The sequence below is a fragment of the Lepidothrix coronata genome, unplaced genomic scaffold, assembly GCF_001604755.1.
Source record: "Lepidothrix coronata isolate B3197 unplaced genomic scaffold, Lepidothrix_coronata-1.0 Scaffold93, whole genome shotgun sequence".
Taxonomy (NCBI): Eukaryota; Metazoa; Chordata; class Aves; order Passeriformes; family Pipridae; genus Lepidothrix; species Lepidothrix coronata.
In genome coordinates this window covers 3,215,672-3,231,086 of record NW_016690273.1, presented here as the reverse complement: position 1 = coordinate 3,231,086, position 15,415 = coordinate 3,215,672, and the positions used below count along the sequence as shown (strand labels likewise).

The following is a 15,415-nucleotide window of genomic DNA, read 5'->3' as shown; positions in this document are numbered from 1 at the left end:
CCAGCTTGAAGTTTTCTGCTTCTCACACAAAACCTACATTCCTCGATGTGTATTCTAGCTCTTCCTAACTATACCAGTTGGTCTCATAAAGGATATTAACTCCTCCTATAAACACCGCTTTAACCCACTCAGGAGTATCCTTTACAGCTTGGCATTATGGTACTGCATCAATTTTGACATCTAGAATAGTTAAAACCTTCTTTCTAGAATAGTTAAAAGCTTCTTTCTAGAATAGTTAAACCTTTTTTGCTGGGATTACACAGATGGGAAAAAAATACCTTTGGACCATTAGTTAGAGCACACAATTGTTTTGTCAAACAATCCCTAGTGAAAAAAAAATCAATTTTATGGAGATTTATTGGCCTCAGAATTGACAAAGAAATGACAAAACTGAGTTCCCAAGCTAATTGCCTTGCAAACAATGCAAAGAGCCATGTTCTGAACACAAGGGCTGGGTGCGCATGGCCTTAAATGCCGACTGTGTTTCCTTCAAGAGCCTGATGATTACAGAATTACTTGCAAGTAAAACAAAAAGTAATTGGCTGTATATTGCTGTTGGTTAAAGATCTTGTAAATGTTCCTTTCCTTCCATGCTGAATATATATTACAGGCTCCCTCATACCCCCAATAAAAATAACAATTAAAAGTCTGTGGGGTTTTTGGCTTCAGATTTTTAATGCTGACCCCAGAGGTTCCCAAGATCAGGTGATGGTGACTGCAAGGAGAATAATCCCTTCACACCAATAATTAAGGGCAGGCTGCATAGTAACTGGGTTCTGTCATGAAATACAGATAATAAACACGTGCACATGTGTTAAGCTCTACTACTTTACAGCTCATTCTGTGCAAACATAATAATTTACATTTTCATTTTAACAGCATGAATTGCCCTAAATGTAGCAAAAAAATAAAAAGGGCCCAGCCAAAGAAGGCAAAGGGAGAGGATCTGAGGAGGTGAAACGTTTTCGTTCCTTTGAAGTGATATTATAGGATTTGTAATAATGCTGCAGGGAATAGTTCATGGCTGGAGTCTTTTTAAAAGTAATTCAGAATAAACTGACCGAAATAAACCAGCTGCTGCATTAAGACGCTGAAAGTTTACGACAGCCATGGAAGTTGTTTTATCCTCTTTTAGCTCATAGGAGCAATTTTCTTATTCTTTGGGAAAGACTGCAATTTGGTAGATTAAAGCTTCAACAGCCACACACGTACATACATACAAATTCTAACAGATAAATATCTGCAAGGTTTATAATATATAATTTTCAAGAACTTCTAAGAGAAATATCAGGTCCATAACTGGCTCTGTTCTTACTACACAGTGAATCAGCATGGCACTGCTCAGAAAACAGTACATAAATATCTAAAACCAAATTAAAAGCAATTTAATCCACAGGAATTTAACAGTACTGACATGTTTAAGAATAGTGATTGCAACTTTCCATTGTGTGGGAGTAAAGAGAGCAAATTCTGACCTGTTATTTGTCTGTGACACTTATTTTACTGGCTGCTTTTATTTTATAACCTCATTAAATTTGGATGATGAAGCATTAATTCTATGGGGCCACATGTAACCCTATAGATTTTTTTTTTTTTTTGAGAATAGTTGGTTGGGCTTGATGAAGCAAATCCACTGTTCCAGCTTCAGTATCCCCTGACAGTGCTGGGGAAGGAGACACATGTTGTGGATATTCATGGTCATGGCTCCCTGGAGACAAGGATGGGCTCCAAACTTACAGCAGTAATAACTTGAACAGTCAGAGAACAGTCATGCCATTGTCATGAGGATTTGGAAGCAGTCCTAATTTCCCACTGCTGCAGGTAAATCCCTCATTAAAATGTTGATTCAATTATATTTGGTGAGGTGGCACCTGATTATGTACCATTTCTTGCAGATGGTACAGCACCACTGTTGTGTGCAAAAAAACCCTCAAGTACATTCACCTTACAACACGCTAAGCAATAGAAATATATGGTTCAACATAGTTTTCATGGTTTAGCAGGACATTCATAGCTGAAACTGTTTCAAAGACAAACTACTGCTTCTTATTAAGCCCATGCTCATTAGACACGCAAAAAAGGAATTTCTGGGTCTTGGTGTCTATGAAGGGCGTTATCTTTGCCTGTAAAGATGAAAAAGTCCAAAATTCAGCTATTAAAAAACCCCAAGAAATCCCCCTTTACTCTTGATCAGGAATGAAGCTATCAACTTATTTTCCCCTCAGCTTCTCCCGCTTCAAAACTAATTTCTTTCTATTTGAAAGAGAGTATGGATGGAGATTCTTCCCCTGAGCATCTCCTGGATGTGATGTTGGTCCACACTTTTCCTTTCACAGGTCATTGCTGAATGACCCAGAGCAGCCATGAATTAAGCCCCATTTAGCTTTATTAAAAATAGGTACATAAACATCAAAAATAGATAGGCTTTGGGTTCGACTTTTGAACGTGTTTCATCCAATTTTTGTGATGCAAAGACAACATAAGTCAGTGGAAAGGCTCTTTTAGCCCTGGATGAGACCCAATGAAAGCACAGACATATTTATTCTTGCCAGTGGGGAATCAGGACTTGAACAAAACACGTTTGTAAACAGAGCTGGATTTAAAAAAATCCCATTACTTCGAGACACTTGCTTAGCAATTAATTTAAGAAGCTAATCTCTATCACTCCATATGTTTAGAATAATTCCAAACTAAATTATTAGTGGGTCAACTTTGTCAAGCAAACAATTTTCACAGTCCCTTCAGTGGTCAAGACAGTTTTAAATTAATTTTATATTTTACTTTGGGGAGGAAAAAAAATATTTCTTAGACTTTATAAAGCTGATAATGAGGAAGTTGCAGTTACACTCTGCCCTTCAGTGATGCACAGCACAATCAATATCACATGTATTGTTTGAACATAGACAGTGATGTTTTGCTCACTGCTAACCTGAACACAGATAAAAGAATTTGAAACAAAGAATAATTGTTTGGGGAAAATCTCTTTACCCACAAGAGAAGAGATAATTCTCTTCTTAATTTCACCTTGGTTTAAGTGAGGTATGACTCTTTTTTTTTTTTTAAATTGAAAACCACCAGTTATTTAGGAGATGAATTCAACAGATCTGGAGGCATTAAAAGGCTTCAGTAACTTACAATGGCCATTCCCAAAATGCAGTCTTTTCTCATCAGTGCCATGTTTGGACTTCTTGTATCCACAGAATCTACAAGCAACAGAAAAAAAATAGTAATATAGAGAATTTTACGTGTTAACTGCAGGTGGAAACAGAATAAAATGTTTTTCCTCCACAATTAAATGCCTGTTTGAAAGTTTAATGAAATTTACATTCTCTGTGCTCTATAGAGGCATGTGATATTCTGGGGGAATTTGAGGAAATTGGCTAATGAGAGGATTTGTTGATTTTTGACCCCTACAGTTTAATTTTACAATTGCCTAAGAATGTGTTTATAGCATTTTTTTAACAACTGCTGTGTGATTGGGGCTGCTGATGTTAGAGGGCTCATTACCAACTATGAAGCAGGATTTGGAGTTCCTGGGCAGCAGACAAAGGAAAAGGTTGCAAACCAGGACGACACTCAACCCGCCCGCTCATCAAAGCCCCTCAGGGAAATGGAAGAGGGAGAAAATGTGCAAATCAGACAAAAAACTAACCTCCCAATCAAGATGTACACCACAACTGTGAGCAGAATAATGGCTACTGCTGCTGAAATGGCAATCATTACCACCTGGCTGTTCTCACTGGAAATGGAGAATGCTGGAAAGTTAACACAAAAATATATATAAATAACCTTACACACACATAGCAGTGATTACACCACAATTGACATGCATATAGGGAACAGACAGGTTAAGTCATCACTCTATAGCATTTGGTGTCCTGACAGATATTTAATCTGCTACATAATTTTTCATCAAACAAATAAATACAAGGGAAGAAAATATAAGGCTCTGACCACCTTTGACAATGTACCAAAGTTGTTTCTGCTACTGTTGATTTTTACTTGCTGATTCTAGCAACTGCTGGTAAACTGATATTTATACATACACATACACAACTACAAACACACGTGCTGTGACATACATATATTTTGCCGTGGTCAGAAGGAATTTCTCCTTGGCAAGAAATCCCAGTCAGTCAATAATCACCACCCTTACTTTCCTTTTTTGTGTGATGGAAAGGGCTTTAAGGAGTTAAGTTTCCCAGTTAACCTTGGCAATATCCACATGAAGGTTGTGTAAAGCATGGGCATGCAGAAGCAGATAGAAGGACTATTGATGGGTAATCCATGGCTACAGGAAAAATAAGGGCTATTTTCTGCCCTGTACATGCCTGATTGGAGTCACAGCATTCCTAACCTCTGCCTATTACAGACCCAAAACTGCACTCAGTTATAACTTGGCAACAGGAACAAAGTTATTCAATTTTTTGTTCAAATGTGTAACTTGAGATGTGCACCCTTGTCTCCTGTCACCTTTCACATTTTTTCTCCTTTTTTCTTTTCTTCTTATTTTCTGTTACATTACTTTGCAGAGAAAACCCATTAAACTCTAAGTGGATAAATTTTTCATCTCTGCAACTGATTTCTTTCTCCTTGCTGTAATCGTTTGTCCTATCTTGCGTTCTACTTTCGACTAGAATGCCAAAGTTTCTAGTCATCACAACAGCAATTTGTAACTGCTTTTTAAACATGAAGCTTATTTGCTTTTCAGAATAAGAGCTGAGGTGGAAGAAATGGGAATGAGATCCATAACCTATCTCAAAAAACACATGTAAGCCAAGTGAAAGACCATTTGGCTTGATGCTACTCTTCTTGGTAGAATGTGTTGCTTTTAGCAGAACACTCCTTAGACCATGAGTTCTCAAGCCTTATCATGAGTACATGAATAAGCCTTATGAGAATGTATCAGAATTATAGTCCTCAGTTGTGTTATAAATCTGAGCAGCAGACATGAGCCTTTAGTGAAAGACTGACCTTCCACAAAGCAAAAAGTCTTTGGTTATTCATCATCAGTCTGTATCAGTAAATGGGCAGTTCAGCAAAGGCTGATTTTTGATGCATTAAGCCACTTCCAACTTCTAGTAAACAGAAGGTCTGATGAACCGTATAATACCAAGTGATGAGAAAGCAACATTTAAGACTATGAACTCTATTAAGAGCCTTTCTGATACAATAACCAAACTTGTAAAGAACACCTATAAGGTCATCAGTTAAGTAATATTATTATCTACGTATTAGAGAAAAGAAAAAGGAGTGCCAGGCTATTAAATAACTACCCAGGACCACCCAGAAATGCAGTGACAGAGAGAAGGGACCCAAACAGTTCAACTTCCTGACCAGCAACTCAGCTGAGTGACCATCCTTCCTAGCCTGTGCACGTTTCGTCTCAAGGCTACACAGAGGCATCAGCAATCTGCAGTAACACGAGAATTACCCAGGAGCAATGGACCCATATAATATCAATTCTCCAGGAGCAGAGGTTTATAGTCCCTAGGGTTCAGGCCACAAATTTGGAACAGCATGAGGCTGTGAACCCGTTTTTCTCTCAAAGCTCCTCTCTCAACAAGAGCCATGGTCTAGCAAGGTATCAATTCTGGCATGAGGTAGAATTAGGATAGGGAATGGAAGAAAATACCACCTGTGATAGTTATGGTTTACTCTTTATAGCATGTTTCAGGTTTAATGATAAAATATAAACTTATACAGTAACAGTACCAAGAAAGACATATCCTAAATAGTTATGAGACATATTTCCTAAACTAGAAAAGGAGTGAAAGCAGCCATCCAAATCACTCATAAACCTGGCAGGATGTCAGTATGCACCATTTGAACAAATACATACAATCTGGACTGGTTTCAAACTCAAACTTGCGGCTGTTTGTCCCATATCCAGCTGCAGTTCGGGCTCGGATTTGGAAGACATAGGTGGTATCAGGTTTGAGGCCACTGATGGTAACATTGGTGCCTTTGGCTCTCAGAATGGTATAGCTTGTCTCTTGTTCCTGCTTTTGAAAAGAGAAATTATCATATTAAAACCACACCCTAAAAAACAGAAACAAGAGGTGGTAGACACTAAATTAGTACAAATGACCTGGGGAGAACTGGATATTTTTGAATGTTTATAGCCTTGTACAAGCATTCATTTTCAATCACCTCTTAGCAAGAAGTCTAAATCATTAGATTTTCTATGGCCTTATGCTATATATTGAATACTAGACATACTGAGAATATGACATTTTATTAAATGGCTTTGCATAATTTTGTAATAGTCTGTAATACAACAAGAAAATTATTAAGAACGTTATTTAAAAAATGTAAATCAGATTTGCCTAATGCACTGAACTCGAAGTTGTAACAGGTCAACTTGGACATTTTAGGGCCCTGCAGAGATGTTTGCAGGATACAGTTTTTACTGCCTTGCATTTTACAAGACAAGTAGTTACCTTCATAACAGTCAGAAGAGAAACTCCACTCAGGGTCCTCAGCTCAGTGAAAAGGTGAATTTAACTGGTTTTCTATTATGCTATAAAAGCTATAAGATAGACATGTTCATCGTCATTTGGGCAAAAACTCCCTGAACTCTCTCCTGGACCACACTCACAACCACACTTTGCCTAATAGTTACCTATTTCTGACATAATGACTTTTTATATAAAGTAAGAAGAGGACTATCTTGTAATTTAGTACATTTGGATACACTTCACACTGTGTAAAAAGCTAATTCTCATAAAAGTGTGCCTCAGCCCCACTGTAAGCACATAATCTTAAAATTTAAGCATGCATTTGGAGCCTGAGGTATTGCTTATTTTACTAAAGCCATCCTGTACCAAAAGAATATTTTTGGCTTCCTCAATATGGCAGCTGGAACTGTCTCAAAAAAAATCTTGGACAGCAGCCACACATGTGGGAAGCTGTGAGAATCTCAATTGTTTAGGTTCCCCACCATGAGCTTTTTTATTCTGGAGGTGGTGGGGATTTCAGATACTGTCCTTTTGCTTTGAACACTCTGCAAAACACTGAACCCATTGAGTTTTGCCTGTTTGAAAACAGAAACTGAGTTAAGGTCTGTCGGATGCAAAGAATCTCACCTAATTCCCACTGGTTTTTTTTGTGGCATTGCATTAACTTGTGAGGGTCTGATATTTTAACTTTGACAACACTGGAGTGCCCGTACACAAGTACAGAGGCCGGAAAATACTCTACACACTCCTTGCCAAAGCCATTTCACCTTCATGTGTAAAGTTCAAGTGACTGGAGTTGTTTTAGTGTGTTTACTCTGCAGTGCTGTCTGCAGTAATAAAGTTGGGATATTCTGTTAGTAGGCAGACATCAGAAACTGTTCACTTTGGTGCTAAAGAAGCCTCAGTACTCTGTTCTTGGCAATCTTTGATACAGAGAAACAGAAACATTTACACCATTGTTAAGGAGATTGCCAGAATCTCCATGTAATATTCAACATTATGCACATGAGAAATCACAGTGAAAGGAAAAAAGGAAAACAAAAAAAAGAAACCAAACAAGTAGCTAAGCTTGTGCCTAAAAATTAACACCCAGAATCAAAACCTCAGACAGGGTGAGCTAGACCTAGTCTTCAAAGAATGACTGTAGAAGTGTTTATCATGGCCATTTTCTTTACACACTAAAAATAAAAAGGAAATCAGCATTAGACCTCCTCAGAGTTTCCCAGTACTTCTCTAAAAAGTTTTCTGTTATAAATTCAGGGGAGAAAATTTACAGGAAGACTTTCTAAAGTACTAACAGGTTTGAGTAAAATTAGTTATTTTTTGAACTAACAAAGGCCTAGTATTATAATTTGCAGGCTTCCCTTATCTCATCATTCAGTTGAATGTAGGCCACTATTTTAATTTCAAAGACATAATAATCTTGTCTTTAAAACACAAAATCTTTTGTGTATGCTATGACTAGACATACATTTTGATCTTGCTTCAGGCTGCTTTTCTGAAATGCAAACATTTCCTTCTGGTGCAGATACAAATGTGCAAGGGAAAATATAGTCATGGCCCTGTCTGTTAATAATCCTCAATGGAACTTGGAAAATAAACTTTTAAAACAATGGTATGGAGGATGTCATGGTATCTCAGTTTATGGGAAGCTTTTTACACACATATTTTGTAAGTCATTTTTTATGTTACTCGTAATCAAATCAGTGAAACACCACATAAAAGCCCAAGTTTATCTTTCTTGGGGATAAAGTAAAACTTCATAGATACAGCACTACAGCTGCCATAAGCAGAGGGGATACACAAAAAGGAGAGTCAGGCTTTGCAAGGCAGAACTTAAATCAAACACTCTGATGATAAATTTGAACTTGGATGCACAAAGCATATTCTTCCTGAATGTTTCTGCATAGTTTACCAGACACAATCTTTACTGGGAAGCAAACCACACTACTGTTGGTGTCTCATTTGCAAATGACATTTTATAATGTTTTATAAAAGACATATTTTGAAGACATTTAAAATTTATAGTGGCAATACTAGTGATTGGTATGTCCTTTTTTCAGATAGGATATATTATAACATTTTGTTCCATCAGATTCATGTACACTTAAGAGGCCAGTACCTGACTACACATCTTTGGGAGGGATCTACAGTCCTGATACTGCTTCCCTTATTGCCAGATGCGAAATCTTCATTGATATAACATTTCCTACAAATCTCATGGAGCATACATGGCCTACCTACTCTAAAAGCAACAAAGTGCATTTGCATATAATTTACTTAATCAGCCTCAGAAAGAGCACAAAGTGCACAGTTACGTGTTGGTTTTAACCAGTCTACTGAGCACATAATTTCTATGATGGCAAAAGCAAATCTCTTTTAGCTATGAGAGACTGCAACTAAATATCACTCACTGCTTGCGGAAGACTTCACCTTAATAAAATGTGTGGGATTTAGTTGGCATAATTGTAAGGAGCATATTTAATTGAAACAATTAATAGTTTATGAGTGGTATTTAGGAGATGGCTTTTTTTCTGTATCTTTGCATAACAAGATACTCCTACAAGAGAACATAATTATGTGAACAAGGACAAGGAAGGAACAAAGTATATGGCTTGTGTAAGAAAAAAACCATGGCTTTGTTATTTGTGCGCTTTAATAACCCAGACACTTAGAATTCAGCACAGCATTGTATGGATGGACTAACCTGGGGTGTCATTTAGCACCATTAACTTCTAACAAAATGTTATCCCTTCCCCTAAAACAAATGCCTAGACGTTCCATACTGTATCTCCCTGTAAGAAGATTTTATTTCTTTTAAATGTTTTGAATAAATAGTGACTGGGGCTTTATAATTGGCCCCTGAAGATTTACAAAAAACACAATTCTATTTCAAACACTGAGTGAAAAAAACTGCCACTCTCAGCTCATAATTCTGTGAAGTGTTTAAGGCCAGGTTGGATGAGGCTTTAGGTAACATGGTCCAGTGGAAAGTGGTCCTGCCTAGAGCAGGGACTTGGAACTAGGTGGTCTTTAAGGACCCTTCCACCCTAAACCACTTTGATTCATTCCAAAAAGTTAAAATAGTTTTCCAAAACTGTAGTTTCTAATCTCCCTACAAACATATAAAGCTCTACTCTCTCAGCTACACAAGTGCAATCATTGATGAAAAAACCCACTGAATGGTTTATTTAGTTCTCCCTGTAGAAAATAAATATTTTCCACATATTTTATGTGAATAATGCATTAGAAAAACTACACAGCATCATAATTTAGATACATGACATTCTATTCTTATTCCAAATTTATTCTAACATCTTAAATAGCAGTAACATGCAGTTGTCCATAAATATCACATATTCTTTGAAATTTAAGAACAGCATAGCAAAATAATTTCACAAACAAGGTGTACGAGAGAATTGGGCTGACCTGTATTACTCTATTAAATGCTCTATCATTTAATTTCTAAGAGATTACAAAAGGTATGTCAACTAAAAACAAGCAGGATGGAAAAGAATGGCTCCACATCAATCATCTACCAGCAATCAGAAGTGACTTGTCAGGGGAAATATCCAGATTGTTAAATGTGAAGGGTTTATTTCCTAGCAATTGCCACTTTACAGCAGTGCAGTTTCTGATGAGCACAACCAAGATTATTTCTGAAGCAGAAAAGCAAATAGACTGGACTGGACTGGTTTATAAAGAAAGATCTCTTTTCAAAAAAAAAGAGTGAAGAAGGCATGCTTAGAGATTTCAGATTAAAAAGCATCATCTTCCAAACGTGTTTGGGGAAGGAATGAATAGTAACAGTCCAGCACAGGCTTCTCTGGCCTCAAGTAAATTTAACAGAGCATTAGTTTTATACCTATTATAATTTGCAAAGCTTAAAAGAACAATAGATTAAAGTCTCCTGACAATAGATATGCCTTTTTTCCCTCATAAACCCTGAGAAATAGGCTTCTGACTCCCCAGCAGACTGCAGAACACACATTAAAAAACACTGGTGCCAGAAGGTTGGTTTTTTAAAAGCCTTTTTGCTCTAAATGGTCTGGCTCCTTTTGTCAAGCAGTTGGCTCTCTCTGGTTTAAGAAAACTGTCTGGTGCATATGAACTCCTGATTACAGACTTCAAAGGGAAGAAACACATGTGCAAGATCAGCTTCCTAAGACTGGTTGGTTGCCTTATAAAGCTGTCTTATGACAACCAGTTGTTCCATAAGAGTGGACACAGCCGGTGGGAATAGCTTCATGCTCTGTCTGTGCACACAACAGCGCTGGAAGGGGACAATTTTCTTGAACAGAAACCCCCAATTTCAGTGTAGAATAATGATCAAAACATCCAAAATCAACAAACACACAAATAAAACTTATTGGTGATTTAATTAAAATAAAATGAATTCACACAGTGGGGAAAAAAATCTCTCCCTTTGGAGCAACTAACCCAAAAGAAATCACCTGTGCTGTTTTTGGCTGGGGTAGAATTAATTTTCTTCAGAGAAGCTAGTAGGTAGTTTTTGGATTTGCACTGGAAACAGACAGGTTTGATAATATAGAGATGTTTTTGTTCTTGCTGAGCAGTGCTTACACAGTGTGAAGGCCTTTTCTGTCTGTTACACCACCCTACCAGGGAGAAGGCTTAGGGTGCACAAGAATTTGGGAAGAGACACAGACAGGACAGCTGATTCTAACTGAACACAGGGATATCCCACACTATATGGCACCATGCTGAGCATATAAAGCTGGGGAAGAAGAAGTATGAGCTGGTTCTCCTTGATTTCTCAAGCCCTGGATCTGGACTTGATCCTATCCCCATTGAAACTGAAAAATGTAAGTAGAAGTCCACAGGGTGCTGCTCTCTGAGATAAGACTGAGCTGAAATATTTAGGAAGCTTTCTTTTTCTCCTTTTATCTCTAACACTGTGTATGTTTAGATTTTTACCAAGGTCTTTGAAGGTTGAAGTGCTCACCAGAAAAAACTCCTCCCAAAATCATATTCCATAAATTTGGGTGAAATTTTTCAGCATACAACCTTCTGATCATCATTCTTCAAGATCAAGTGTGGACTATTAATGCCATTGTCCCTCTAGTAAGCTCTGAGAGAAAACTTTCTGCAGATTAACTGAATAGTGATGGAGTATTTTTAACACCATTTTCTAAGAGGGTATCAGCCTTACATCTTCTCTCGTACTTATCAAATATAAGCCTGATTACTAGATATGAAGAGCATTAGGAAATGCTCAATTAAACCACTAATTCTGACATTTTTTTCAGTTTGTTAACTTCAGTAGCAATATATTCTGTCAAAAGGTCTCTCTGATCTACCAAAAAATGGCTAATTCCACTCTTCACATTCTTCAAGACAATATATGGTTTTCCAATTCTACCAGTAAGATTTACTAAAAGAAATATTCTATTATGAAGATATGTTTTCCTAAATACAGATCTATACAGGATGCACAAATAAACTTCTGTCGATTTATACAAGAAAATGTCAGTAAAAAACAGAACCTATTTAACGGCAGATTCTTTCATTTTATTTATTTACTTACAATTTGTGAAGAATTCACTTATTAATGAAGAGTGTGGACTTTCATAGTGAAAACCAGCCCAAAAGACAAGCCATCATTTTCCAAACAACAAAAGTTGTTTGTGCCACAGGGAAGCACCAGCACAGGGGTGCTGATAGATCAGTGTGAACACTTACAGCACAATAGAACTGAGGAAGCAAAATGCACTCAAGAAAGAAAGAAAACAAAGGAACTGAGTGTGTTATTTCCTTTGTTTGTTCTGATATGCTTGGGGATGAATTTGGTAGACAACACAACAATTTCAATGTTCTCATTACCAAAAATTGAACAGTTTCAATGCTTAATGAGTTTGAGGAGGACAGTGAGATAATGGGGGTGTTTCTGAGTCCTTAACACAGACAAGATGCAATAATTTCAGTAAGTATCATCAAGACAAAAGCCTCCCCTTTGATCTTTCTTCCCACCTTTTCATAGTATTTGACCTCATAGTCCAAGATGATCCCATTTGGATGTTCAGGTTCTTGCCAAGAGAGAGACACGCTGTTCCTGGATGTTCTGTCTTTCCTTATGACTGTGATGGGGGACGGAGCTGCAGAGGGGAAGGGGGGGAGGAGGAGAGGAGAGAGAAAAGCAAATTGAGTTTATCTCAGTTCCAATTCTTGGCAAAGAGCATGGTTTCCATTTAACAGACTCCTGCACAAAGTCTGGATACAAGTCTGGACTCGTATCAACATCCAGCAGCTGGATTACTCCTGGTACACGTCTGGGAGCACACTGGCCTCGTGGATAATGAATGGAGATTCTCTGTTAGACCAAAGCACTGGAGGCAACACTGCAGATAGTTTTGATCTGCTACTACAGAGTAACCAATGAAATATATTCCATACACTAAAACAGAGAACAAAATAGCAGTACTACCTATTCTTTGTAATTCAGAAGCATTACCGTTACCAGACTGCAGAACTCTGATAACATTTTCATGTGCAAGTGTAAACCAGCGCTGGGATGCATTATGTACAAGGAGCTGGTAGCCATGGTCAGTAATAACCATCAGCTTACTGCAGAATAACATTTGTAACATTACTTGATGAGCTTTCCACAGAATTGCTCCCGTGTACACTTCTCCTTCACCACATTTCTTTGAAACTGAAATTTGAATGAAAGAAACCCAAAATTAAACTACAAAATAACCTAATTTTTTATACGCATTGATCAGAGTTAGGCATTACAACTGATTGCATGCCACAGACTCACCCATAACTTGGAAATAATATCAATGAGACATACACACACAATCATAATTACCTAAGATTCTTGAACATCAATTCAGTTTTAGACCACCCAGCTCTGTGTCTTGTTCCAAGACCAGGTCTAGGTTTCGTGGACTCACTGAGAGCCATGTAATTTTTTAAAATTTTTTTTTTCCTATTTCTTTTGGGTTGGTTTCCCACTCCAAATGCTTCTCTCCCATGGCTTTAGCCAAAATTCACCAGATTTTATCTTACAGATCACACACTGAAGGTTGTAACTGTCATTAAAAAAAAAATCTTTACTAATAAATGGCCTTTTATCTTAACATGTAAAGAAAATGTGTTTATAAGTTCAACATTTTGCTATCCTAATAAAAAAGCTCTAGAGCTGATCTAAACAATTTAATATCAGCTGAATCCTATAAAGCTTTTACCGTTCACATAAAGCTAGCTGTACTTTACAGGTATTACATATTTTCATTCTTTAGGCAGTGCTCTTTCTGTTTGAATTTTTATTTCTGCAAGAGAACTTTCAATAGCCAGGAAAAAAACAACCAAAAAACCAAACCCAAACAAATATAAAACCAAACCAAACCAAACTAAAAAAAGAACCCAAAAAGCCCCAACACGTTTTAAATAAAATAAATTTTAGAAAATTCATTCTGCTTGTGATTTTGCTAAACTTCCATGAAAATATACCTTTAAGTCCTGAGTCATAATCTGAATGTTGACATCCTCCTTTAATTGAGTTCATTTTGGGTTGAACACATGCTCTGAGCAGCATTTTAATAATTTAGATGTTTCACAATAGCTTTTTGAAAATATTAAAAAGTTCTTTTTTTGGGTTTTTTAGGTTTTTTTTCCCCAGTAGGAAGAATTTATCCTGAAGTTAAATTACTAAAATCTGTTGCTGTATTTTTTTTTAATGAGGTTTATTTATTTCAAATAGAATGGGAAAGAGTCTATTTTACTCAGATATATGTTGGTGAAGAGCTGAAAAGCATTAGGGGAAAGGATACAGGACTTGTTTGTAATTAACATCCTTCAGTAATTCCACTTGAATCCCACTTTGGCACAAACCAGTGCTAGAGCCAAAACACAAAGTGCTTAGAAGGCTGAACTTCTCTACTGTAACCAGCTCTATAACTTGTATACTCATACTTGCTGCTTTTATGCTCTCATAAGTCATTTTTATGTCTTTTTTTAGGTCAAACTATTAATCTTTTTTTTTAATATGTGAATAGATCTCCAAGCTCAGTACCCCAGCTGGTAACACTTCCCATTAAGGGAACATTAATACTGATTTTATGAATAATTAATCTGTGATTAACAGAAATGGCTTTTCCCCCAATAAATCCGAGTAATTTGTGCTGTAACAGATTCTCATGGAAAGTTGAAACAATCTTACATGCTCTAATACAGATATGCTTTAAAAAAAGCTTTCTTCTAACACAGTATAAATTATTTTGAGCTCCTTTGCACACATCTCTGCAGATGCTACCAGTAACTTATCTCACAGCAGTCTATTAGAAAAGCATCTGCTGCACAGTTATCAATAACATTATAAAACATTCATATACCTTTTCTAATTCCCAGGGCTCCCAAAGCTGCTTAAAAATTATACAGAGTGCCTGGAAGAGATACATGGGCAAATGGAGGGGAGATGAATAATCACAGGAACACAACGTTTCCGACACGTTTAATCCCACACCAAAATAAGATTAAATGAAAAAAATTACCAGCACAGAACTTGGCATAACCTTTCTTTGCTGGTCTGTGAGAAGCTGAAGTGTCAAAATTTTAAATCTTAATGCAACCTTTTTTTTTTCAGCTATACCTGTTAGATAGGTGGCTTTGAAAAGTGTTGGAAGTCTTGAAATCAACTGAAGAAAATATCTTGTTCAGATGATTTCCAAGTTCCAATGGATTTCAAACAATGACTTGGAGTTTAACTCAATGGATTTAAGATACAGTAAGAGTTAATGTAACCTGCTTTATGGTCCCAGCCCAAGGCTGAGGTGCAGTTGGTGTCCTAGTTAGAACAGCTGGGACCAATTCATCACTGGATGGGTGTAACCCAAAACCGTGTATTCTATAGCCTTCCATGTCATTTCCCAGAAACTGTTATCAATAGAGCATTTACACCCTCTGCCCAGAGCAGCCTGACTCCTCAGGTT

At 37.0% G+C, this 15,415-nt stretch overlaps 1 protein-coding gene across 3 annotated transcripts in view; it reads right to left on the bottom strand.

Moving 5' to 3' along the window:
- EPHA3 (EPH receptor A3) overlaps positions 1 to 15,415 on the bottom strand; it is a 213,433-nt gene that overhangs the window by 41,202 nt on the left and 156,816 nt on the right. For 2 of the 3 annotated variants that reach the window (XM_017821891.1, XM_017821894.1), the window contains 4 exons: positions 12,453 to 12,577; positions 5,843 to 6,005; positions 3,653 to 3,755; positions 3,136 to 3,203 (listed from right to left, as the gene is read on the bottom strand). In XM_017821891.1, the coding sequence (XP_017677380.1) occupies positions 3,136 to 3,203; positions 3,653 to 3,755; positions 5,843 to 6,005; positions 12,453 to 12,577 (459 nt within the window). The remainder of the gene's footprint in view (positions 1 to 3,135; positions 3,204 to 3,652; positions 3,756 to 5,842; positions 6,006 to 12,452; positions 12,578 to 15,415) is intronic. The other variant, XM_017821893.1, reaches the window with a different exon arrangement.